The following is a 20,686-nucleotide window of genomic DNA, read 5'->3' on the forward strand; positions in this document are numbered from 1 at the left end:
ACACTTGGTTCCCTTTCTTACACTGCAAATAAGACTGATATCCTATTAAGAAAGCATCTTGTGACTAGATAATTAGGCAGTTGCCTAGTGTGACTTTTTTTCTCAGCTGGGATGGATTTTATGGCTACAGGTGTTTCAGAATACTCAGATCAGACAGGTCTGGCCTGGTAATGAGACTAAGTGTTTCGACTTGCGTGATTAAAGCGTAGCCCTGTTAGAATAGTTTTTAAAAAGCGCTCCGCCTTCCTGGAAGTTCAAGCAATAACTGATGTGACATGACAGGATAAGTAAAAGGTAGTGAACTGGAAACCCTGCTTCACTCATCCAGTCCTGTCAGATCACTTAGATCATTTAAAGTCAATTAGGGAAGGAAGTCTTTATTAAAATAATTGAAAGTGATTATCCTGTTACAAGGAAGGATGATTTTTTTAAAGTGTAGGTGAAGTATGACACCGATCAACCTATGTCGAGGGAAAGGAGGCTTTTATATAAAATACAAATGTAAACATTGATTAGCCTAAGCAGTGAAGGAAGGAAATTACATTTCTCTTAAGTATTGTAACAAGACCTTGTATGTCCTTCTACATCCTCCTATGTGATTGGCCTCTCAGGACATACATTTATGCATGATCATTTCCTCTCAGGTGGGGCGGATCCGTAAGTCGGCAGCACGGCGGAGAGAGTTCCACATCCTGTTCATGGTGATCACCACAGTGGTGTGTTACCTGCTGTGCTGGATGCCCTACGGCGTGATCGCCATGATGGCCACCTTTGGACACCCGGGCCTCATCACCCCCATCTTGACCGTGGTGCCCTCCATCATGGCTAAGAGTAGCACAGTCATCAACCCCCTCATCTATATACTCATGAACAAACAGGTGAGCAGAACCTAAACCAAAAATGTTCCCCTACTCACCTCCTCTCCTTCGTTACGTTGATGTGAAAGACATGACCAGATGAAAGCCATTCCAATGAGGAGCTTCCACCATTATTTCTTCCACTGGTCAAGTATGTTTCAATCAAAGGGAGGAGATGAGCAGGTAATACATTTTTAAGCAATTGAGATACAGCCCTTTCCTCTTGAATTGTGGGATATGTAGTTAAACAGCTAGTTAGACAATGGTCAACTCACAAGGCAAGTAAGATATCTTTATTCACAACGGTTTAAGTATAAAAGAATGGAAAAGAAATAAAAATTTTAGACAAACTAACAAATTATGTTCAGTACAAACTGATTCTGGCTATAGAAAATTCTGTAAAAACAGGATTTTTGTTTAAAGATCCCAAAAGGTGTCAATATTAGTGTTTACCCTCAACAGTAGATCAGCCAACACTTGACATTTCTATTGTTGTGTTTTTGTGCATTCCATTCACAATGTACACAAACAAGTGAATCATCGTAAGGACATTTTGTCCATTTATATTTCTAAGCTGAGTCCCCTGCTTTGCTTTTGTAGTGGTTAACTCCTAGAAGACGTAGTGTTAACTAACAGTTAACTTCACACAGGGAACATTTGGCACAGTATCAAGTCTATCACCATTACCAAAAGCCTTAGACCACTGCGCTCCTGGTCTAAGGCCCTGCATCTCAGTGCAAGAGGCTACAGTCCCTGGCTCAAATCCAGGCTGTATCACATCCGGCTGTGATTGGGAGTCCCATAGGGCGGCACACACCAGGTTTGGCCGGGGTAGGCAGTCATTGTAAATAAGAATGTGTTCTTAAATCGACCTGCCTAGTTAAAGGTTCAACTTCTTTTTTTCTTTTTTATAAATGTGCCTCTAACTATTCATAGGTGCATTCATTGCATTACACTTGACCAGACTTCAATAGGCAAACAAACCACATTTACATTCCATTTACACAGTGTGGCTGTAGAATCATGTCAAGGCCAGGAAAAGTAACTGCTGTCAGTTACCATCTGGTCTTGCGGTACAGTAACTTTAAATAGCGTACGTACATCGAGGACACTGATCAAGTTTGAGTTCCTTACACACACACACACAGATCAGTGGTTAGGTTAAGACTGGTCCATACACAAAAAAAGTGAAAAGAAGTGATTGTTTTTCCTCATAGACCTACATACACTACTATCCCTGAATTTCTCAAATAAGGTCTGCAATATTTTTAAACCAAGAAGGAACACAACAAGCTTTTTGAAGTGCTTAAATTCAAACCTCCCCTCTCAAGTAAACCCTTTACACTGCATGTTTTCAATTCTCTATTTCCATGCTCTAAACATGACCTGTACATGGAAATGCACCTCATTAGTTGAATCGGCAAAAAATGCCCTTTGACCGATGTTCAATATTTTAATCTATAGATCACTTTTCCACGTTCATACCCAGACCTCACCCATGTACAACATTGTGTCACAAGAACAATATCTTAAAAAGATGACCCATCTCTCCAGTAGGAATACATTCCTGAAGGACTACTTCATTACACAATACGACATGACATCCACATGCCCTAAACCCCCCCCCCCCCTCCTTACAACATTGATGACTATTGCTATCCTAACCAGCAGCAACAGGCTGTTTTTGTCTTTTTCCAGGCTCAGCGAAAACGAAGAAGTTCCTCTGCAGGCGTCACTTCAGAGTTCGGCCTTTAAACTATTTCACTTCTTTTAATGTTTAAACGGCTTGTGAAACAACTTATCATTTCAACACCCTGACAGTCTCTGGTCTCCGAACCAGATGGCCAGAGCAGCTTCAGTTTGACACTATCCATTGCTGCAAAAGCAGTTCTGGAGCACGCTAGCTTAACCTCTACAGGCTAAGATTGATTAGTATTGGCACCACTCTCCTCCTCTTCACTTTCGTCCAGGTCAAAGGTCAAACGCCAGAGCATGGCCCACAGACGACAGTGCTGACTCAACTTAGTCTCTTCAGTAGCTTGATTAGTATCGGCACGCGCCGTCTCTTGATGGCCATAGGAGGTCAAACGTCAGGGCCCACAGTTGACCGCGTTGAACCCCGAGAGCGTGACCTTGCCCTTGGTTTTGAGGTCGTGTTGCGAGGCGCTGTTCATCCTCTGGACCAGTAGCTTCTCAAAGAGCAGGGGATGGTACGCCCCAAGGGTGCAGGCGGCGTCGTAGTGGTGCTCGTGGTAGTGGCACAGGTCTGTCTGACGCAGAGAGGGGATGTACTCATAGACATGGACCTCCTCGCACAGCGACATCATCAGGACGATGCCTGGAATTAAAAACAGGGCAAATATTAATTCATTACAGCTTATACTGCAATCTATGGGTCAAAGCATTTTAGGGCCAGTTTCCCAGACAGACTCAAAATAATTTACCACAGAAATTCTCTGGAATCTGACCTTTAGTTTGCATCTTTTTTTAAATTTTATGTGAAGAAATGGGTTTACACCGTGTTGACAAACGGGGCGTGACTCGCTCTGTGTCTGACACACCTTCTCGCGTACACACTCCCCCCCTTTCACAAACACTCCTCACATACACTCTCATTGTCCCTCTCTTGCAGTTCTACAGGTGTTTCCTCATCCTGTTCCACTGCAAACGGCCCAGTTCTGAGAACGGCGTCTCCTCCATGCCTTCCAAGACCACCGTCATCCAGCTCAACCGCCGGGGTCACAGTAACAACGTAGCAGTCACGCCCCAGCTCTCCACCGGCACCAACCACCATCCCCACACAGTGGAGTGCAGCACTAACAACCGTGAAGTCACCACCCCAGTCTCCGAACAGACCAGTCCAGACCCCAACCAAGAGATCACCTCCTGTGGACAGCCGCCTACCCCCCTCACTACCCCCCGAAGCCCCTCTCAACCCACCCCCCCTTTCCCCCACGTGACAAACGCTATCCAGTGATCCACTGTGTTATATGATAGCGTCACCACCGAGAACTCTACAGAGGATATGGTGTTATCCCTGGCATTTGTCATTTGGTGTCGCCCCCCCCCCCCCCCCCCCCCAAAAAAAAAAACAGTCTACACAGTGATCTCTCATGTGGCGTCACCCAACAACTCTCCATAGTGATTTGTCATCATGAGAACGCCTCAGACTACCCATAAAATGATCCATCATGAGTCATTGGGTCACCAGAGAACTCTTCTATACAGTCAGTGACCTAATCTACAACGTTACCCAGACAGAACTATCAATATCTTCTACTAACAAAGTGATCTATTCCAAGTCATCACCCCAGAAACTAACCTGTGATCTATTATCTTATAAAAACAGGGTATCCCAACTGGAGGCCTACAGGTGGATTTATTTGGCCCCGCAAGTTCATAGCAAAATACATAATATATATTGGAATTTACATTGTTGGAAGCAAGACTAAAAACACCATGAAAGCAGCTCCAATTGATTTGAAGTTTTGGAATGATTATGCTTTAGTAAATGTTATCTGTTTTGACTTCTACAGCAATTGTTCTATCCCCCCGCCCATCCGCTCAAGAAAAAAATAAATACGTCGGCCCGCGGCTGAATCTAGTTGATGATCCATGTTATGGAAGGTGTGTCAACCGCCCCAACCCAGCTAGATGGTCAACTGTTACTTTGTCACTCAGTAAAAGGTTTAGATATCTTCCTGTCAAGTCTTGCCATGAGAACGCAACAGTGTGGTGGTGTTTACGTAAACATAAAAACTTGTATTTTTCCTCAACTTCTGTTTTCATATTGTTACGTCGATAGACCCCAGAGTTGTATTAAGACTGCAGCGGCTTTAGTGTTGTCATTACTGTTACAGTACCTAAAAGGCTTTTGTCATAACTGTTATACACGGAACCCAACCCGGCTGCGCGCGTGCGCCATCGTGCGCTATGCGATCACGACAGGCAGGTTAAAATATCCAAACAAACTGAATCAATTACATTAATTTGGGGAAAGGTAAAAAAAAAAATCATTAAACATGTATGGCAATTTAGCTAGTTATCTTGCACTTGCTAGCTAACGTTAATTTGTCCGATTTAGCTAGCTTGCTGTTGCTAGTTAATTTGTCCTGGGACATAAACATTGAGTTGTTATTTAACCTGAAATGCACAAGGACCTCTACTCCGACAATTAATCCATACATAAAACGGTCAACCGAATCGTTTCTAGTCATCTATCCTCCTTCCAGGCTTTTTCATCGTTTAACTTATATGGTGATCGCATCTAAACGTTCATTGTATTACCACGACTACCGGCAAAACCGTCTTTCAGTCACCCACGTGGGTATAACCAATGAGGAGATGGGAGAGGCCGGACTTGCAGTGCGACCTGCGTCAGAAATAGGAATGAGTTCTATTTTAGCCCTTGGCGTCGCAGACGCTCGTTGGCGTGCGCAATAATTAAATAACATGGATTTCTACATTTATTTTGCGGCGCACGCGACGTGTCCGGTCTGGTCAGCATGTTACAGTATACGGTCATAACTGTGTCCATTTCCAATTAAGTGAAATAGACAGTTCATCTTAATTGGTTCTAAAGCTTCTATGAAGCCTATGTGAATGATGTTGGTGAAGCTGAATGCTTTGACCCGCATCTGTGAGATCAAATTGGGCCTCTTTATTTGCTCAGTTTTTATATTACACTTCATATCAGTTCTTGAAATAATATGAAGGATAATCACAATGTTTATACAGATAACTAAGGGTGTAAATCACACATAACCATGTTCATTTCTCGATCGCACTAAGTTGCTAAATCAAAATGTTCACGCCTACTTTGTGGTTATTAAATCACTATATAGCTGTGGATTAACTATTTAATATCATATCTGTGCGCAAGAACATTTTATAAATGATGCATCTGGGTGAACTGTGTAAAACTGGCTAGTATTACACTCTAAACCGGAATTAAATGTTTGGCAATGTGAAGGGATTTTCCATTTCACTGCAGGGTTGGTAGGGCACAAAACCAGAAACAGTTGGAGAAGTGTAACAGAAAGTGTGCATGTTTGCAACACTTGAAGCTATCATCCCATTGGGCAAAAGACATCACATCAATGTTCAATTGTCAGTTTGAAATGTTGTTTACAATTATGACAATGTGGAAACAATGCTGACCCAACCAATATTTGCATGTCGGGATGACAGCCAGGCGTTGTATGAAAGCCACAACCTGTTAAAGTTACCATCTTTCTGTGCCTGTAGTGTTGAGTCATGCAGTATCTGACTTTGCATGTTGACATGTGCCTCAGTCTACAAGTCTAAATGATGTACATAGGTACCTACCAGATCCCAGCAGGCAGTCAACAGCCTTGCACCCCACTGGGCTGCCACATAGTGGCTGGCTGTAGCCATCATACGGCACTTGCTTGTCTTTATCCACATGACAAACTGAACAGCACCGCCTCTCACTGCCTAATAAACTGTAACCCCAAAACAGTTAAATAAATGGACTGCAATCCTCATTCTGTGAGTTATGGTCTGCCTCACTGAGCACTGCTGCTGGCAGTGAGTGTGTGTTCTCTTTCTGTGCGTGTGGCGGTAGCACAGTAACGTGCTCGGGGCGACAACCTCCTCAAGCCCTCCTGCTGGGATTCCAGGAATTGCCATGGGGGTCTATGTTGTAACCCCCCCATCCCCAGCCTCATGTAAATTGAGAACAAAACAAGAGGGAAAAAAACAACACACAGGAATGAATCACCATTCTGCTGTTCTTTCTGGACTCTCCTCTGTACTTTCGGTCCGGGTGGAAATATTTGATGCAGGTTTCGAATGATATAGATACCCAAGTAGAAACATGATGATGTAACTGTGAAATCGCTTTGAAAAAACGATTCAAAGTGAAACAGGTTGCTTCGCTTTGACAATAGCCCATTTTTTTGCCTTGCCATAATCTTACCCCTAATATTCACATCATTTCTCATGTCTCACCACCCTGCTCTTCCCAGAGTCCCAAAACAGCAACACGGGACACAATATGGGAAAGTGGGACACCTAGTCAGTTGTACAACTGAAACGTGTCTTCCGCACTTAACCCAACCTCTGAATCAGAGAGGTGCGGGAGGCTGCCTTAAAAAAAATTCGGCATCCAGGTCGTCGGCGCCCCGGAGAACAGTGGGGTAACGGCCTTGCTCAGGGGCAGAATGACAGATTCTTACCTTGTCAGCTCGGGAATTTGATCCAGCAACCTTTCGGTTAATGGCCCAACGCTCCTACCCACCGGGCTAACTTGAAAATGAGTATTTGCTTAATGACGTTAGAAAATCGAAAATCAACTTGATGGAACGCCAATCGTTTAATGAGCACCTGTGCCCTCTTGACTGTGTAACCTTGTAAATAGATGTTGAGCACACAGGGAATAACAATTAAGCTCTGTTATATTTTTACCTTTGAGCAATCGCAGATCTCACTCACTAAAGAAGAAAAAACAACATACATCCTTCTGGCTGCCATTTCCTTAAAGCCTGCTTGTCCTCTTGAACCAAGGATACCACCATGTGTTCTGAACTAGGCCTGCAGTATGTGCTGCATCTCAATGGTTAATAAAGTTGTGTGAATTCGATGCACGTTGGCTGAAGAGTGTGTTCCCGTCATGGGGAACAGGGTACCATTTCAGACACAGCGGTCAAACAAATAAATTGATGGGTGGGTGGGTGCCCGGGTGTATGATCAGAGGCGCATGCCCACCTATGAACCCAGAGGATGGGGGGTTAGGCTGGATGTTCTCCTGGGTGTTCCCCTGGATCACATCCCACAGCTGCCAGATGAACTTCGGGTGGAGGACGTAGAACGGTTGTGTGGGGTGGAGCCGCCGGCGTTCCTCGTACGGGGTGAACAGGTCATAGTCTGGGTTCCCGTACCACTGAAGAGGAGAGGAGACTGCAGTCAGCACCAAGCATCTCTCTTTACGCTATCTGAAATAGAACGCTGCTACTCCGGGTCAGCAAAATCATGACAGCATCTCCCGAGGGTCAGACTCACTGCTAACACTGCAGTGTTGACACAGTGCCTTTGTTAAATTAAACTACTCCTGAAGCTCAGCCTGCTACAGAGCAGTCTACCTGCTACTGTATTTCTAGAGCACCTAAAATTAGTATTAGTACTTTATTTGACTACGGGAAAGAACGTATGTTAAAATGTTACAGATATTGCAATGCAGATTTTCTTGAATCCATCACCACCATACTGACTGACTCACAACACCACCACAGGAATCCCTAAAATGTTGTATAAATCCACGTTCCTTTCATACACCACGGCTTACACAAGAGTCCACGATTCAGTGAACAAAGTCAGGCATGAATATCCCCTTGAAATTGATGACAAGAAACCGTCACAGCGCAACATTTTAAAGTCAAGGTTTGTTACACCAATACCCATAGCAGGTATTAATGAATGACTACAGCAGATGTGCTTTAATTAGCTCTCTATTCTGGGAGTTAATCTTATTTTGTATCCCACATGGCACCTTATTCCCTACAGTACAAGGGCACTGCTTTGACCGCAGAGTGAACATAAAATCAGCCTTTGATCTGACACCCAGTGACATTAAGCTGTTAGGTGACAGATACCATGTTGGTAACTCTTTGGTTCTTTCAAACAGTTAGGATAACATGGGGCAACATTTTGTAAATTATGCCTTTTAAGCATTAGATACAGAACAGTGATTTGTTTTAAATTGGATTCTGGGTCTGGAGCAAATTTCTTGGTAAAGTCTCAATGAACGTGTTCACCCATCCATACAAATTGGGTGCATGTAGAACAGTAGGCGATACAAACACACACACGCGTGCACAAACACACACGCGTGCACACAAACACACACATACAAACAATGGCTTTCACTTTCAAAGTGGAGGCCATTAGAATAACAGTCCTTGATCATTGGCCTTGTGTGTGTGTGTGTGTGTGTCCTATATGTATTTTAACTAATGCCATAAAATTCTGTGTGGCAGACAGCAGAGGTCATGTAAAACACTTTATTACATTGTTCTCCATATACAGTGGCTTCGGAAAGACCTAGGCTTTTTCCACATTGTTACATTACAGCCTTATTCTAAAATGTATGAAATAAAACATTTTCCTCAGCAATCTACACACAATACCCCATAATGACAAGGTGAAAACAGTTTTATTTTAATTTTAGCAAATGTATTAAAGCTTAACAGAAATACCTTATTTACATAAGTATTCAGACCCTTGCTATGAGACTAGACATTGAGTTCAGGTGCATCCTGTTTCCATTGATCATCCTTGAGATGTTTCTACAACTTGATTTGAGTCCACCTACGGTAAATTCCATTGATTGGACATGATTTGGAAAGGCACACACACCTGTGATATATATATAAAATAACAAATGTTTTAAAAGTCCCAAAGTTAACTTTGAAGTTCTTTAAGGTGAAATCTCTTGAACAACAATCATATCGAAAACTAAACGGAACAATTTTTTGACCTAATATATATATATATATGTGTGTATGTGTGTGTGTGTGTCAACTATTCGACAGTGCATATTAGAGCAAAAACCAAGTCATGAGGTTGAAGTAATTGTCCTTAGAGCTCCAAGACAGGATTGTGTCGAGGCACAGATCTGTGGAAGGGTACAAAAACATTTCTGCAGCATTGAAGGTCCCCAAGAACACAGTGTCCTCTATCAATCTTAAATGGAAGAAGTTTGGAACCACCAAAGCTTCCTAGAGCTGGCCAAAAGGTCCCTACAGACTCTCAGACCATGAGAAACAAGTTTGTCTGGTCTGATGAAACCAAGATTGAACTCTTTGGCCTGAATGCCAAGCCTCATGTCTGGAGAAAACCTGGCACCATCCCTACAGTGAAGCATGGTGATGGCAGCATCATGCTGTGGGGATGTTTTTCAGGGTTAGGGACTAGGAGGGAAAGATGAACAGAGCAAAGTACAGAGAGAGATCCTTAATGAAAACCTGCTCCAGAGTGCTCAGGACCTCAAACTGGGACAAAGGTTCACCTTCCAACAGGACAATGACCCTAAGCACACAGCCAAGACAACACAGGAGTGGCTTTGGGACAGGTCTCAATGTCCTTGAGTGGCCCAGCCAGAGCCCGGACTTGAACCAGATCGATTATCTCTGAAGAGACCTGAAAATAGCTGTGCAGCAATGCTCCTCATCCAACCTGACAGAGCTTGAGAGGATCTGCAGAGAAGAATATGAGAAACTCCCCAAATACAGGTGTGCCAAGCTTGTAGCGTCATACCCAAGAAGACTCAATGCTGTAATCGCTGCCAAAGGATCTTCAGCAAAGTACAGAGTAAAGGGTCTGAATACTTATGTAAATGTGATATGTTTTTTATTAGTAATACATTTGCAAAAATGTCTAAAAAACTATTTTTGCTTTTTCATGATGGGGTATTGTGTGTAGATTGATGAGGGGAAAAAAATATTTAATCCATTTTAGAATAAGGCTGTAATGTAACAAAATGTGGAAAAAGTCAAGGGGTCTGAATACTTTCCGAAGGCAATGTATACAAGGGTACATTCGGCAATGGAACATTCAGATAGAAATATTTCTATGTAGAACAAACATGCCCCTCTGACATGTAAAATAAGGAATTGCATCTGCTCTACTTGCAACGTTCAACAAAGTTTGCCAACTGAACTGTGTGACAGAGGAGGAAATTCTAACAAACTGACAAGGCCTAAATTTGTGTTTTCATAAGAAACATTTAATTAGTGTTTGTTTTAATGTGATTGATTTTAGGACCATTAGGCTAGTTACCATCTCTTTCAACTGACAAGACAAACAAATCACATCTCGCATACTCTGAGAATGGAAGATTGGAACCCTACCAGTGTCTCAACAAAGAACTCGGAAGAATTCCCTTTCACACTTACATTGTTGGAAATGTAACAGCAATTTGTCAAACTACTTTAAAACAAAACGGAGCATCTCCAGAGGTTATAGCCTGTTGATGAACACTAATTAACTAGACAACCATTTCCCCACCTCACCAGGACTGAGTAAGTCTAAGTCTAAGTCCGTATCGTTCAGCTTTTCCTCATTACCACCCAGTTGGTCATCAAGTTCCCTGGCATCTGGAGAGTCACACGTGAACCCTATTAAATCAAAAGGCTGAAGACAGCACTATCACCATTGAGCGTGTTCACACAGTTGGTTAACTGACTGTTAGTTGCACTGGAGAAAAGCCTCTGCTAGAATGTTAGCATGACCGCTACCAGGATCTCAGGAAGGGTCCTGTGTAAGCCACACACCAGATACCTGAATCTAAACACACTGACACTTTCTGAATTATTCAGTGGAAACCCTAAGATGGTTTTGTATAAAATATGAGGCACTTTATTGTCCATTTAGAATGGAAATTAAATGTTTACGCTCTCTCACAAGACACACCATTGCTGGAAGCAGCGCTCCTGGAGCAATTGTAGGGCTTTAAGTGCTTTGCTTAAGGCCACAACGGCGATGCTTGCTGGCTCACTCTACACCAGACTTTCCCTAAGATGAACCAGAAGAGGATTAGGAAGTCATTAATGACACATACACTACAGCGCGTGACTGACAGTGTGAGTGAGTGAGTGAGAGAGCAGAGCGACCTACCCTGAGCAGGTCCACAGAGTACGGTGCAGGATCCCAGGCCACCAGTGTCATACCCTTATACAAAGAGCTGGTGTTGAAGCGATGTCTGGGCCGGGCCAGGATCTGCAGGGAGACAAATTACTGATCGCTGTACTGACAGTTCTCCAGCCCCACAGGCTAAATGTAATCTTAGCTGGAACTGGGGTATTGGACACACAAATATGCAGCAAGCAATACGAGTACATCTCACCTACAGTCCACATGTACAGATCCCATACGCCAACTTGTCCTCTCCCAGTGATAGGTGTATCATGAATGACTGACTAGATAAGTGTGGTAGTGCTGGGATAGACTGTCTTAGTGATCGGACTAGCGGTTTCACTCAGCTCTAGATCAACTCAAATCATATTCAAAAAAAGCCAGAGTGTCAGTGATTCCACTGTCAATCAATAGGGGGTCCTGAGTACCAAAGAAAAAGGTCACAGGAGGAGAAGTGGGCGACCCACCTGAGAGTTAATGATGCGGATGGTGGTCTTGTTGCCCACGTCATTCTCATAGCCCTCTGTAGGAGCAGCGTTGAAGCGAAGCACAGCCTCATGGGAATCTGAGTACAGGGTATGGACATTAGCTGCATCCAACAACCCAACAGTACCATTAAAATGGCATGGTTTATCTACATAAGTAATGTGGTTGGTGAATGTGGACCAACATTTCTTCAGACAGAATTTCACAACCAAATTTAATAACACAACTTTTTTTTTTTTTTTACATAAACAAATAACCTTAAATTTCATTGCATTTTCATGTCTTATCAAAATGAAGAAATAACTGTATTTTTATAATTATCTTCTCAAAAACATTTGTATATCATCTCATTCAATAGTCTGAAGTCTTCATTTTTTATAAATTATATATAAACACAGTAGCAGTCAAAAGTTTGGACACCTACTCGTTCAAGGGTTTTTCTTTATTTAAAAAAAACTATTTTCTACATTGTAGAATAATAGTGGAGACATCAAAACTATGAAATAACATATGGAATCATGTAGTAACCAAAATAGTGTTAAACAAATCAAAAACTGCCACCCTTTGCCTTGATGACAGCTATGAACACTCTTGGCAACTGTACCGGCAGACAGCGTGTTTGGCGTCGTGTGGGCGAGCAGTTTGCTGATGTCAACGTTGTGAACAGAGTGCCCCATGGTGGAGGTGGGGATATGGTCTGGACAAAGAACACAATTGCATTTTATCAATGGCAATTTAAATGCACAGAAATTGTAGTGCCATTTATCCGCCGCCAGCACCTCATGTTTCAGCATGATAATGCATGGTCCCATGTTGCAAGGATCTGTGCACAATTCCTGGAAGCTGAAAACATCCCAGAGGCACATGGTGGTCACACCAGATACGAACTGGTTTTCTGTTCCAAGCCCCTACTTAAAAAAAAAAAAAAGGCATCTGCGACCAACAGATGCATTTCTGTACGCCCAGTCATGTGAAATCCATAGAGTAGGGCCTAATGAATTTATTTCAATTGACCGATTTCCTTATGTGAACTGTAACCAAGTAAAATCTTTGAAATTGTTGCATGTAGCGTTTAATATATATATTTTTTAATCAGTGTACATGTAGTCTATGCTCTGGTAAACTACAATATTATGCTCATCATGACGCTTATGAGTCACTAACCAAACTCCAACACTAGAGAGCGGCAAACCCTTTCCTTTGGAGGTCTGATCTTACGGGCTGAAGTGTCACTTGTAAAAAGCTGGCTGCATTACTGTCACGGCTCTTCCTCCTCATTTCAAGGACACGCGGGCTATTCATCACATCAAATGAACAGATACATGAGGAGTGACAAGCCAGTCTGGTGCGATCAACACGAAAGCCTACTGAATGAAAACAAAGCAGAGTGGTCTAAAGATCCCCGTAGAGTAAGCCAGGGTTCCCATTCACACGCACTGAACGCGGAGCGATTTCTATAGGCGTAGAGGCCAGTTCAATTCCAAGGGTGAATCAAACCTACCAAAGCAATACACTTATGTAGTGATGAAGACGAGTCTGACAATCAGCTGTAATAACTTGTACAATCAGTCTGATTTGCCTTTACCTCCCTTCTCACCTCATTTGCTCACATTGTATATAGACTTGTTTATACTGTATTATTGACTGTATGTTTGTTTTACTCCATGTGTAACTCTGTGTCGTTGTATCTGTCGAACTGCTTTGCTTTATCTTGGCCAGGTCGCAATTGTAAATGAGAACTTGTTCTCAACTTGCCTACCTGGTTAAATAAAGGTAAAATAAATAAATAAATAAATAAAAAATAGTAGTACTAACTTGTTATTAGCTAGGATGATGGAGCTTGAGTGTAATATTGCATTGTCTGTCTGTCCAGACATGCTCTTCATTTCATGTGAATAAAGGTCAACAGTCGAGCCTCAGTTCCTGATAAGCTAGCCTAGTCTCTGTGGAACTAGGGTCAGGAGAAATGTGGTCGTCAACAGAGGTTGAGGTGAGGACAACAGTTGAAGAGAGAAGAGACCACTGGGACGGGGGCCAGAGGGGCCCAACCCAATAACACTCCAACTGAAGCCTTCACCCACACACACCTCCCCGCCTACGATAGTTCTGGGTTCAGGCCGGGCCAAGACACTACCAAGAACAGACTTAGTTCCTGCCCAGCAACAGAGAAACTGTTTATCTTTGACATACAAGGAGATGACTCTGCCCAGTTAGAAGGTATACATTTGTGATTACGTGACTTGTATGTTGTGTTATGCAGCTGCAACATCCTGCTGGGTGTAATAAGTTAGTTAGTTTGAGCTTTACTTCCATCTAGATTTATACCAGAACTTGGCAGCTGTGTCTTTATTTACATTGGAGCTAACAGTTACGTTATAAATCCTGCCGATGTTCGGAAAAAAGTCTATCACCTATCCTACAGCACTCACCAATTTCTCTCCCTAAGGAAGAGTTGAGGATAGCCCCGGCCGAGGTCACCACCGCACATGACTTGAACTTTGACCCCTGGCCCCAAAGCTGCTCCAGAGGTCGTGGGGGCACTAGCCTGTCCCAGCCTAGGCCAGAGAAGGGTTGCTCTGTCCCATCCAGTGTCCTCAACCTGGCCTGCTCCTTCAGTTCACAGAGTACGTCCCTCCTGCTCTGCCTACCCCTGCGCAGCCCCCTGTAGGCCACGTGGTGCCTGTTGAGATGCAGGTAGTCCCTCATGGACTTCTGCAGGTGTGGAGCAAGCATCCCCGCTGAGGCAATGCCCCTCCGCAGCCACTGGACCACTGCCTTGGACTGGGATAAGTAGTATTCGTCTCTGCCCCCTCTCTTCTTCCTCCTCCTCCTCCTCCTCCTCCTCAGGCTCTCTCTCCTAATCTTCTCTTCCCTTTCCTGATCTCCCACATCATTCCAGACCACCTCACCATTCTGGTTCAGCTCCAGGGCCTCCTGTTTTCCCTGTCGGCTGTGGCTGGGGTCCTGGTTGGCGGGGGAAGAGGAGGACGACACCTCGAGAGGAGAAGCCCTGATGCCCGATGGACTGCCCTGGATGGAGGCCAGACGGCGGGTCTCGGTGTGGGTGAGCGAGGAGGGCAAGCGGAGCTCCACGTCCCGGGGGTCCAGGAAGTGGGAGAGCAGGGCCAGGAAGATGAGGAGCCAGGCCAGCATCGCCACCAGAACCAGCTGCCTCCACTGCTTCATGGTTGGGGTCATGGTGGAGGACCTGGGAGTCATGCTGGGTGCAGCTGGGGTCCTGTCCCGTCAGTGACCCCTAGAGGCCGACCTGGAAGTGCTCAGGATGAGGCCTAAAAAGAGATTTATTAGTTTATTAACTTTATTAGTATAGCACATTTTCATACAATAAAGTGGATGAGCAACTTCAGTAGTACAGGCCCATGTCATACAACACAACGCATCTGTATAATAGCTTACGGTCTAAGGGCCCGCGGCTGGGTTTCTACTAAGCTAACATATGGAATTGTTTTAAGAAGGCAATACTAAGAAACATTTAGCTATCGGATTTAGAATCCCTGTAAGTAGCCTCATATATATATATATATGATGAAACTTTGAAATGTGGCTATTAGCCCATAGACATGCATTGAATAACACATTCATACATGGCAAAACAGATGCGGAAGGCCAACATTAGTGGATACAGTGGATTGAGATGCATCCCACGCAAAAACACAACAAAAAAACATATCTCTAGCTTAAACAGACATTTTGGGATTTTTGTATTATGGTAATTAGATTTTCCGCAGGGTCGCAGACAGAGAGACATAAGAAACACTACAAAGACCAGGATGGACACATCTCCCTTGTTGAAAATGCTTCCTCCCTGCCTTTCTTTCTCCTCTTTGAAGATCGAACGGAACTGGACTGTCTTTTACTTTTGAGACATGAAAGCCTTCCTCTCTCTCGGATGTATCCTGCCCGTGTCAGAACTTTCTACTTAAAATAGAAGGTGCTGATTCCTAGTTTACCAAGCAATGGGGAAATGTAGAATAATAATCCAATCCTTCCTTCCATCTATCCTCGTATTCACTCTTTGATCCTGTTGAGGTTGACTGTAGTTTTGACAGCATTGTGGCCCTGAGTTGGTTAGGTTAGGTCATGTCTGTTTACATTCTCTATGGGCAGGGGCAGAGGAGGGGTTGGGGAGCTGTGCTGTACCTCTCCCACGTACCACAGTGAAAACAGAGCAGACAGACTGTTTTTCCACACCATAGAAAAAGCTTAATCATCCACAGTGGGACCTTGTTTGTGAGGTGAAACCTGAGGTAACGTGATGTGCATCGTTTCAGGATATTTCTGAGCAAAACGTAAATTGGTGTGCCCACTCAGGAAAAACGTGTTGTCCAGAAAAAATATTGGAATGTGTCCTTCTCCGTTCACCACTGTGCCGCGTTATTTTACAGGTGCAGCCAATTCTTACCAACCTGTCCATTAGTTAGCCCAATGGGGGGGGGGGGGGGGGGGACATATTGGATGACCAAATGAACAAGAACAGTAGCAGTCATTATAATAGCAGGTAAATGTAATCACAGGCTGTGGCACGCAGTGTAGCTCTCACAACAGCAGTCGCTAATTAATGACGTTTCTCCAATTTGTAGTGGAATTGTCCCCTGGAGTCTTCTTTAGACTAAATGGAGAGCCTTGATGTTTTCAAACAGCAGTGGTAGAGACAGAGCCATCACAGCTGAGTATTAAGCTAAGAATGACTTAGGTTTAAAAATAAGCTCAACTGGATACCTTAATGAGGCAGTGAATGAACAGAGAGAAAAATCATGCAGGGTCTTCTATGCCATTAAAAAAACAAATTCAAATTGAAATACCTATTAAAATTTGGCTAAAACTAATTGAATGTGTCATTGAACCAATTGCACTTTATGGCAGCGAGGTGTGGGGTCAACTTGCAAAACAAGATTTCATCAAATGGGACAAACCCTGCATGCAGAATTATGTAAGATTCTCCTACATGTCCAGAGGAAAACTACAAACAATGCATGCAGGGCAGAATTAGGCCAATATCCACTAATTATAAAAACTCAAAAAAATGTTTTAGAAACATCAAATACAGTGACTCCCTCTCATATCAATACCAAGCCCTGCAAGCCCTGCAATGCCAATAACTGAGCAAAGAAAAGAGTCCCCTCATCCAACTGGTCCTGGGTTGACAAGCCTGTTCACACACTGAAGCCTCAAGACCAGAATATCCAATCAATCAGAATAAACCAAATTACAACACAGTCAAAACAAAACTACATTTCTTATTAGGAAACACAAGCAGAAGCGCAAAGCAAAATGCAGTGCAATCTGGCCCTAAATCGACAGTACACCGTGGCTAACTATTTGACCATGGTTACTGATCAAAACCTTGACAAAGTACAGACTCAGTGAGCACAGCCTTGCCATTGACAAGGGTAGACACATTAAAACCTGGCTCCCTGTAGAGGAAAGGCTGTGCAACCATTGCACAATCTGAGACAGAGATGCATTTCCTGACGAAATGTCAAAAATATAAAACAATTAGAGTGTCATTTCCCCAAATTTGAAACCCTTATTCTAGGTTTCAAAGACCTCTCTGGTGAGAGTAGGCTACCCGTCCTGTTGGGGGAAGATGCAGAGAAATTGCTGCCTGCCATAAGATTAGGGACAGTGTCTGACAGACCAATCAACCTGCACATGTCCCATTGATAATTTTGATTCTTGAGAGAGCGAGCGATAGAGATAGAGATAGATAGGATAGACGCCGATACCGATTATTGGAGGACCAAAATGACAATTACAACAATACTGAATGAACACTTATTTTAACTTAATATAATACATAAATATGTTGAACATAATAAATGGCTCTCTATCCACCGGATGTGTACCAAACTCACTAAAAGTGGCAGTAATAAAGCCTCTCTTGAAAAAGCCAAACCTTGACACAGAAAATATAAAAAACTATCGGCCTATATCGAATCTTCCATTCCTCTCAAAATTTTTTGAAAAGGCTGTTGCGCAGCAACTTACTGCCTTCCTGAAGACAAACAATGTATACGAAATGCTTCAGTCTGGTTTTAGACCCCATCATAGCACTGAGACGGCACTTGTGAAGGTGGTAAATGACATTTTAATGGCATCGGACCGAGGCTCTGCATCTGTCCTCGTGCTCCTAGACCTTAGTGCTGCTTTTGATACCATCGATCACCACATTCTTTTGGAGAGATTGGAAACCCAAATTGGTCTACACGGACAAGTTCTGGCCTGGTTTAGATCTTATCTGTCAGAAAGATATCAGTTTGTCTCTGTGAATGGTTTGTCCTCTGACAAATCAACTGTAAATTTCGGTGTTCCTCAAGGTTCCGTTTTAGGAACACTATTGTTTTCACTATATATTTTACCTCTTGGGGATGTTATTCGAAAACACAATGTTAACTTTCACTGCTATGCGGATGACACACAGCTGTACATTTCAATGAAACATGGTGAAGCCCCAAAATTGCCCTTGCTAGAAGCATGCGTTTCAGACATAAGGAAGTGGATGGCTGCAAACTTTCTACTTTTAAACTCAGACAAAACAGAGATGCTTGTTCTAGGTCCCAAGAAACAAAGAGATCTTCTGTTGAATCTGACAATTAATCTTAATGGTTGTACAGTCGTCTCAAATAAAACTGTGAAGGACCTCGGCGTTACTCTGGACCCTGATCTCTCTTTTGAAGAACATATCAAGACCATTTCAAGGACAGCTTTTTTCCATCTACGTAACATTGCAAAAATCAGAAACTTTCTGTCCAAAAATGATGCAGAAAAATTAATCCATGCTTTTGTCACTTCTAGGTTAGACTACTGCAATGCTCTATTTTCCGGCTACCCGGATAAAGCACTAAATAAACTTCAGTTGGTGCTAAATACAGCTGCTAGAATCCTCACTAGAACCAAAAAATGTGATCATATTACTCCAGTGCTAGCCTCTCTACACTGGCTTCCTGTCAAAGCAAGGGCTGATTTCAAGGTTTTACTGCTAACCTACAAAGCATTACATGGGCTTGCTCATACCTATCTCTCTGATTTGGTCCTGCCGTACATACCTACACGTACGCTACGGTCACAAGACGCAGGCCTCCTAATTGTCCCTAGAATTTCTAAGCAAACAGCTGGAGGCAGGGCTTTCTCCTATAGAGCTCCATTTTTATGGAACGGTCTGCCTACCCATGTCAGAGACGCAAACTCGGTCTCAAACTTTAAGTCTTTACTGAAGACTTATCTCTTCAGTGGGTCATATGATTGAGTGTAGTCTGGCCCAGGAGTGGGAAGGTGAATGGAAAGGCTCTGGAGCAACGAACCGCCCTTGCTGTCTCTGCCTGGCCGGTTCCCCTCTTTCCACTGGGATTTTCTGCCTCTAACCCTATTACAGGGGCTGAGTCACTGGCTTACTGGGGCTCTCTCATGTCGTCCCTGGAAGGGGTGCGTCACCTGAGTGGGTTGATTCACTGATGTGGTCATCCTGTCTGGGTTGGCGCCCCCCCTTGGGTTGTGCCGTGGCAGAGATCTTTGTGGGCTATACTCAGCCTTGTCTCAGGATGGTAAGTTGGTGGTTGAATATATCCCTCTAGTGGTGTGGGGGCTGTGCTTTGGCAAAGTGGGTGGGGTTATATCCTTCCTGTTTGGCCCTGTCCGGGGGTGTCCTCGGATGGGGCCACAGTGTCTCCTGACCCCTCCTGTCTCAGCCTCCAGTATTTATGCTGCAGTAGTTTGTGTGTCGGGGGGCTAGGGTCAGATTGTTATATCTGGAGTACCTCTCCTGTCCTATTCGGTGTCCTGTGTGAATCTAAGTGTGCGTTCTCTAATTCTCTCCTTCTCTCTTTCTTTCTCTCTCTCGGAGGACCTGAGCCCTAGGACTACCTGACATGATGACTCCTTGCTGTCCCCAGTCCACCTGGCTGTGCTGCTGCTCCAGTTTCAACTGTTCTGCCTTATTATTATTCGACCATGTTGGTCATTTATGAACATTTGAACATCTTGGCCATGTTCTGTTAAAATCTCCACCCGGCACAGCCAGAAGAGGACTGGCCACCCCACATATGCTCTCTCTAATTCTCTCTTTCTTTGTCTCTCTCGGAGGACCTGAGCCCTAGGACCATGCCCCAGGACTACCTGACATGATGACTCCTTGCTGTCCCCAGTCCATCTGACCGTGCTGCTGCTCCAGTTTCAACTGTTCTGCCTTATTATTATATGACCATGCTGGTCATTTATGAACATTTGAACATCTTGGCCATGTTCTGTTATAATCTCCACCCGGCACAGCCAGAAGAGGACTGGCCACCCCACATAGCCTGGTTCCTCTCTAAGTTTCTTCCTAGGTTTTGGCCTTTCTAGAGAGTTTTTCCTAGCCACCGTGCTTCTACACCTGCATTGCTTGCTGTTTGGGGTTTTAGGCTGGGTTTCTGTACAGCACTTTGACATATCAGCTGATGTACGAAGGGCTATATAAATAAATTTGATTTGAAATAAAAATCCATTTAGCCTCAAATAAATAATGAAACCTGTTCAATTTGGTTTAAATAATGCAAAAACAAAGTGTTGGAGAAGTAAAAGTGCAATATGTGCCATGTAAAAAAGCTAACGTTTGAGTTCCTTGCTCAGAACATGAGAACATATAAAAGTTGGTGGTTCCTTTTAACATGAGACTTCAATATTCCAAGGTAAGA

The 20,686-nt window shown here is 43.5% G+C and overlaps 2 protein-coding genes across 3 annotated transcripts in view; one reads left to right on the forward strand and one right to left on the reverse strand.

The window, feature by feature from the left end:
* LOC109878166 (pinopsin) overlaps positions 1 to 3,917 on the forward strand; it is a 26,319-nt gene extending 22,402 nt beyond the window's left edge. The window contains exons 3-4 of the mRNA XM_020470386.2: positions 645 to 878; positions 3,490 to 3,917. Of these exons, the coding sequence (XP_020325975.2) occupies positions 645 to 878; positions 3,490 to 3,834 (579 nt within the window). The 3' untranslated portion in view covers positions 3,835 to 3,917. The remainder of the gene's footprint in view (positions 1 to 644; positions 879 to 3,489) is intronic.
* LOC109878197 (beta-galactoside alpha-2,6-sialyltransferase 2-like) overlaps positions 1,129 to 20,686 on the reverse strand; it is a 27,044-nt gene continuing 7,486 nt past the window's right edge. For both annotated transcript variants that reach the window (XM_020470435.2, XM_031792459.1), the window contains 5 exons: positions 14,426 to 15,286; positions 11,978 to 12,075; positions 11,493 to 11,594; positions 7,587 to 7,761; positions 1,129 to 3,195 (listed from right to left, as the gene is read on the reverse strand). In XM_020470435.2, the coding sequence (XP_020326024.1) occupies positions 2,948 to 3,195; positions 7,587 to 7,761; positions 11,493 to 11,594; positions 11,978 to 12,075; positions 14,426 to 15,215 (1,413 nt within the window). In that variant the 5' untranslated portion in view covers positions 15,216 to 15,286 and the 3' untranslated portion in view covers positions 1,129 to 2,947. The remainder of the gene's footprint in view (positions 3,196 to 7,586; positions 7,762 to 11,492; positions 11,595 to 11,977; positions 12,076 to 14,425; positions 15,287 to 20,686) is intronic.

Source organism: Oncorhynchus kisutch, linkage group LG16, assembly GCF_002021735.2.
Source record: "Oncorhynchus kisutch isolate 150728-3 linkage group LG16, Okis_V2, whole genome shotgun sequence".
In the NCBI taxonomy this organism is placed as follows: domain Eukaryota; kingdom Metazoa; phylum Chordata; class Actinopteri; order Salmoniformes; family Salmonidae; genus Oncorhynchus; species Oncorhynchus kisutch.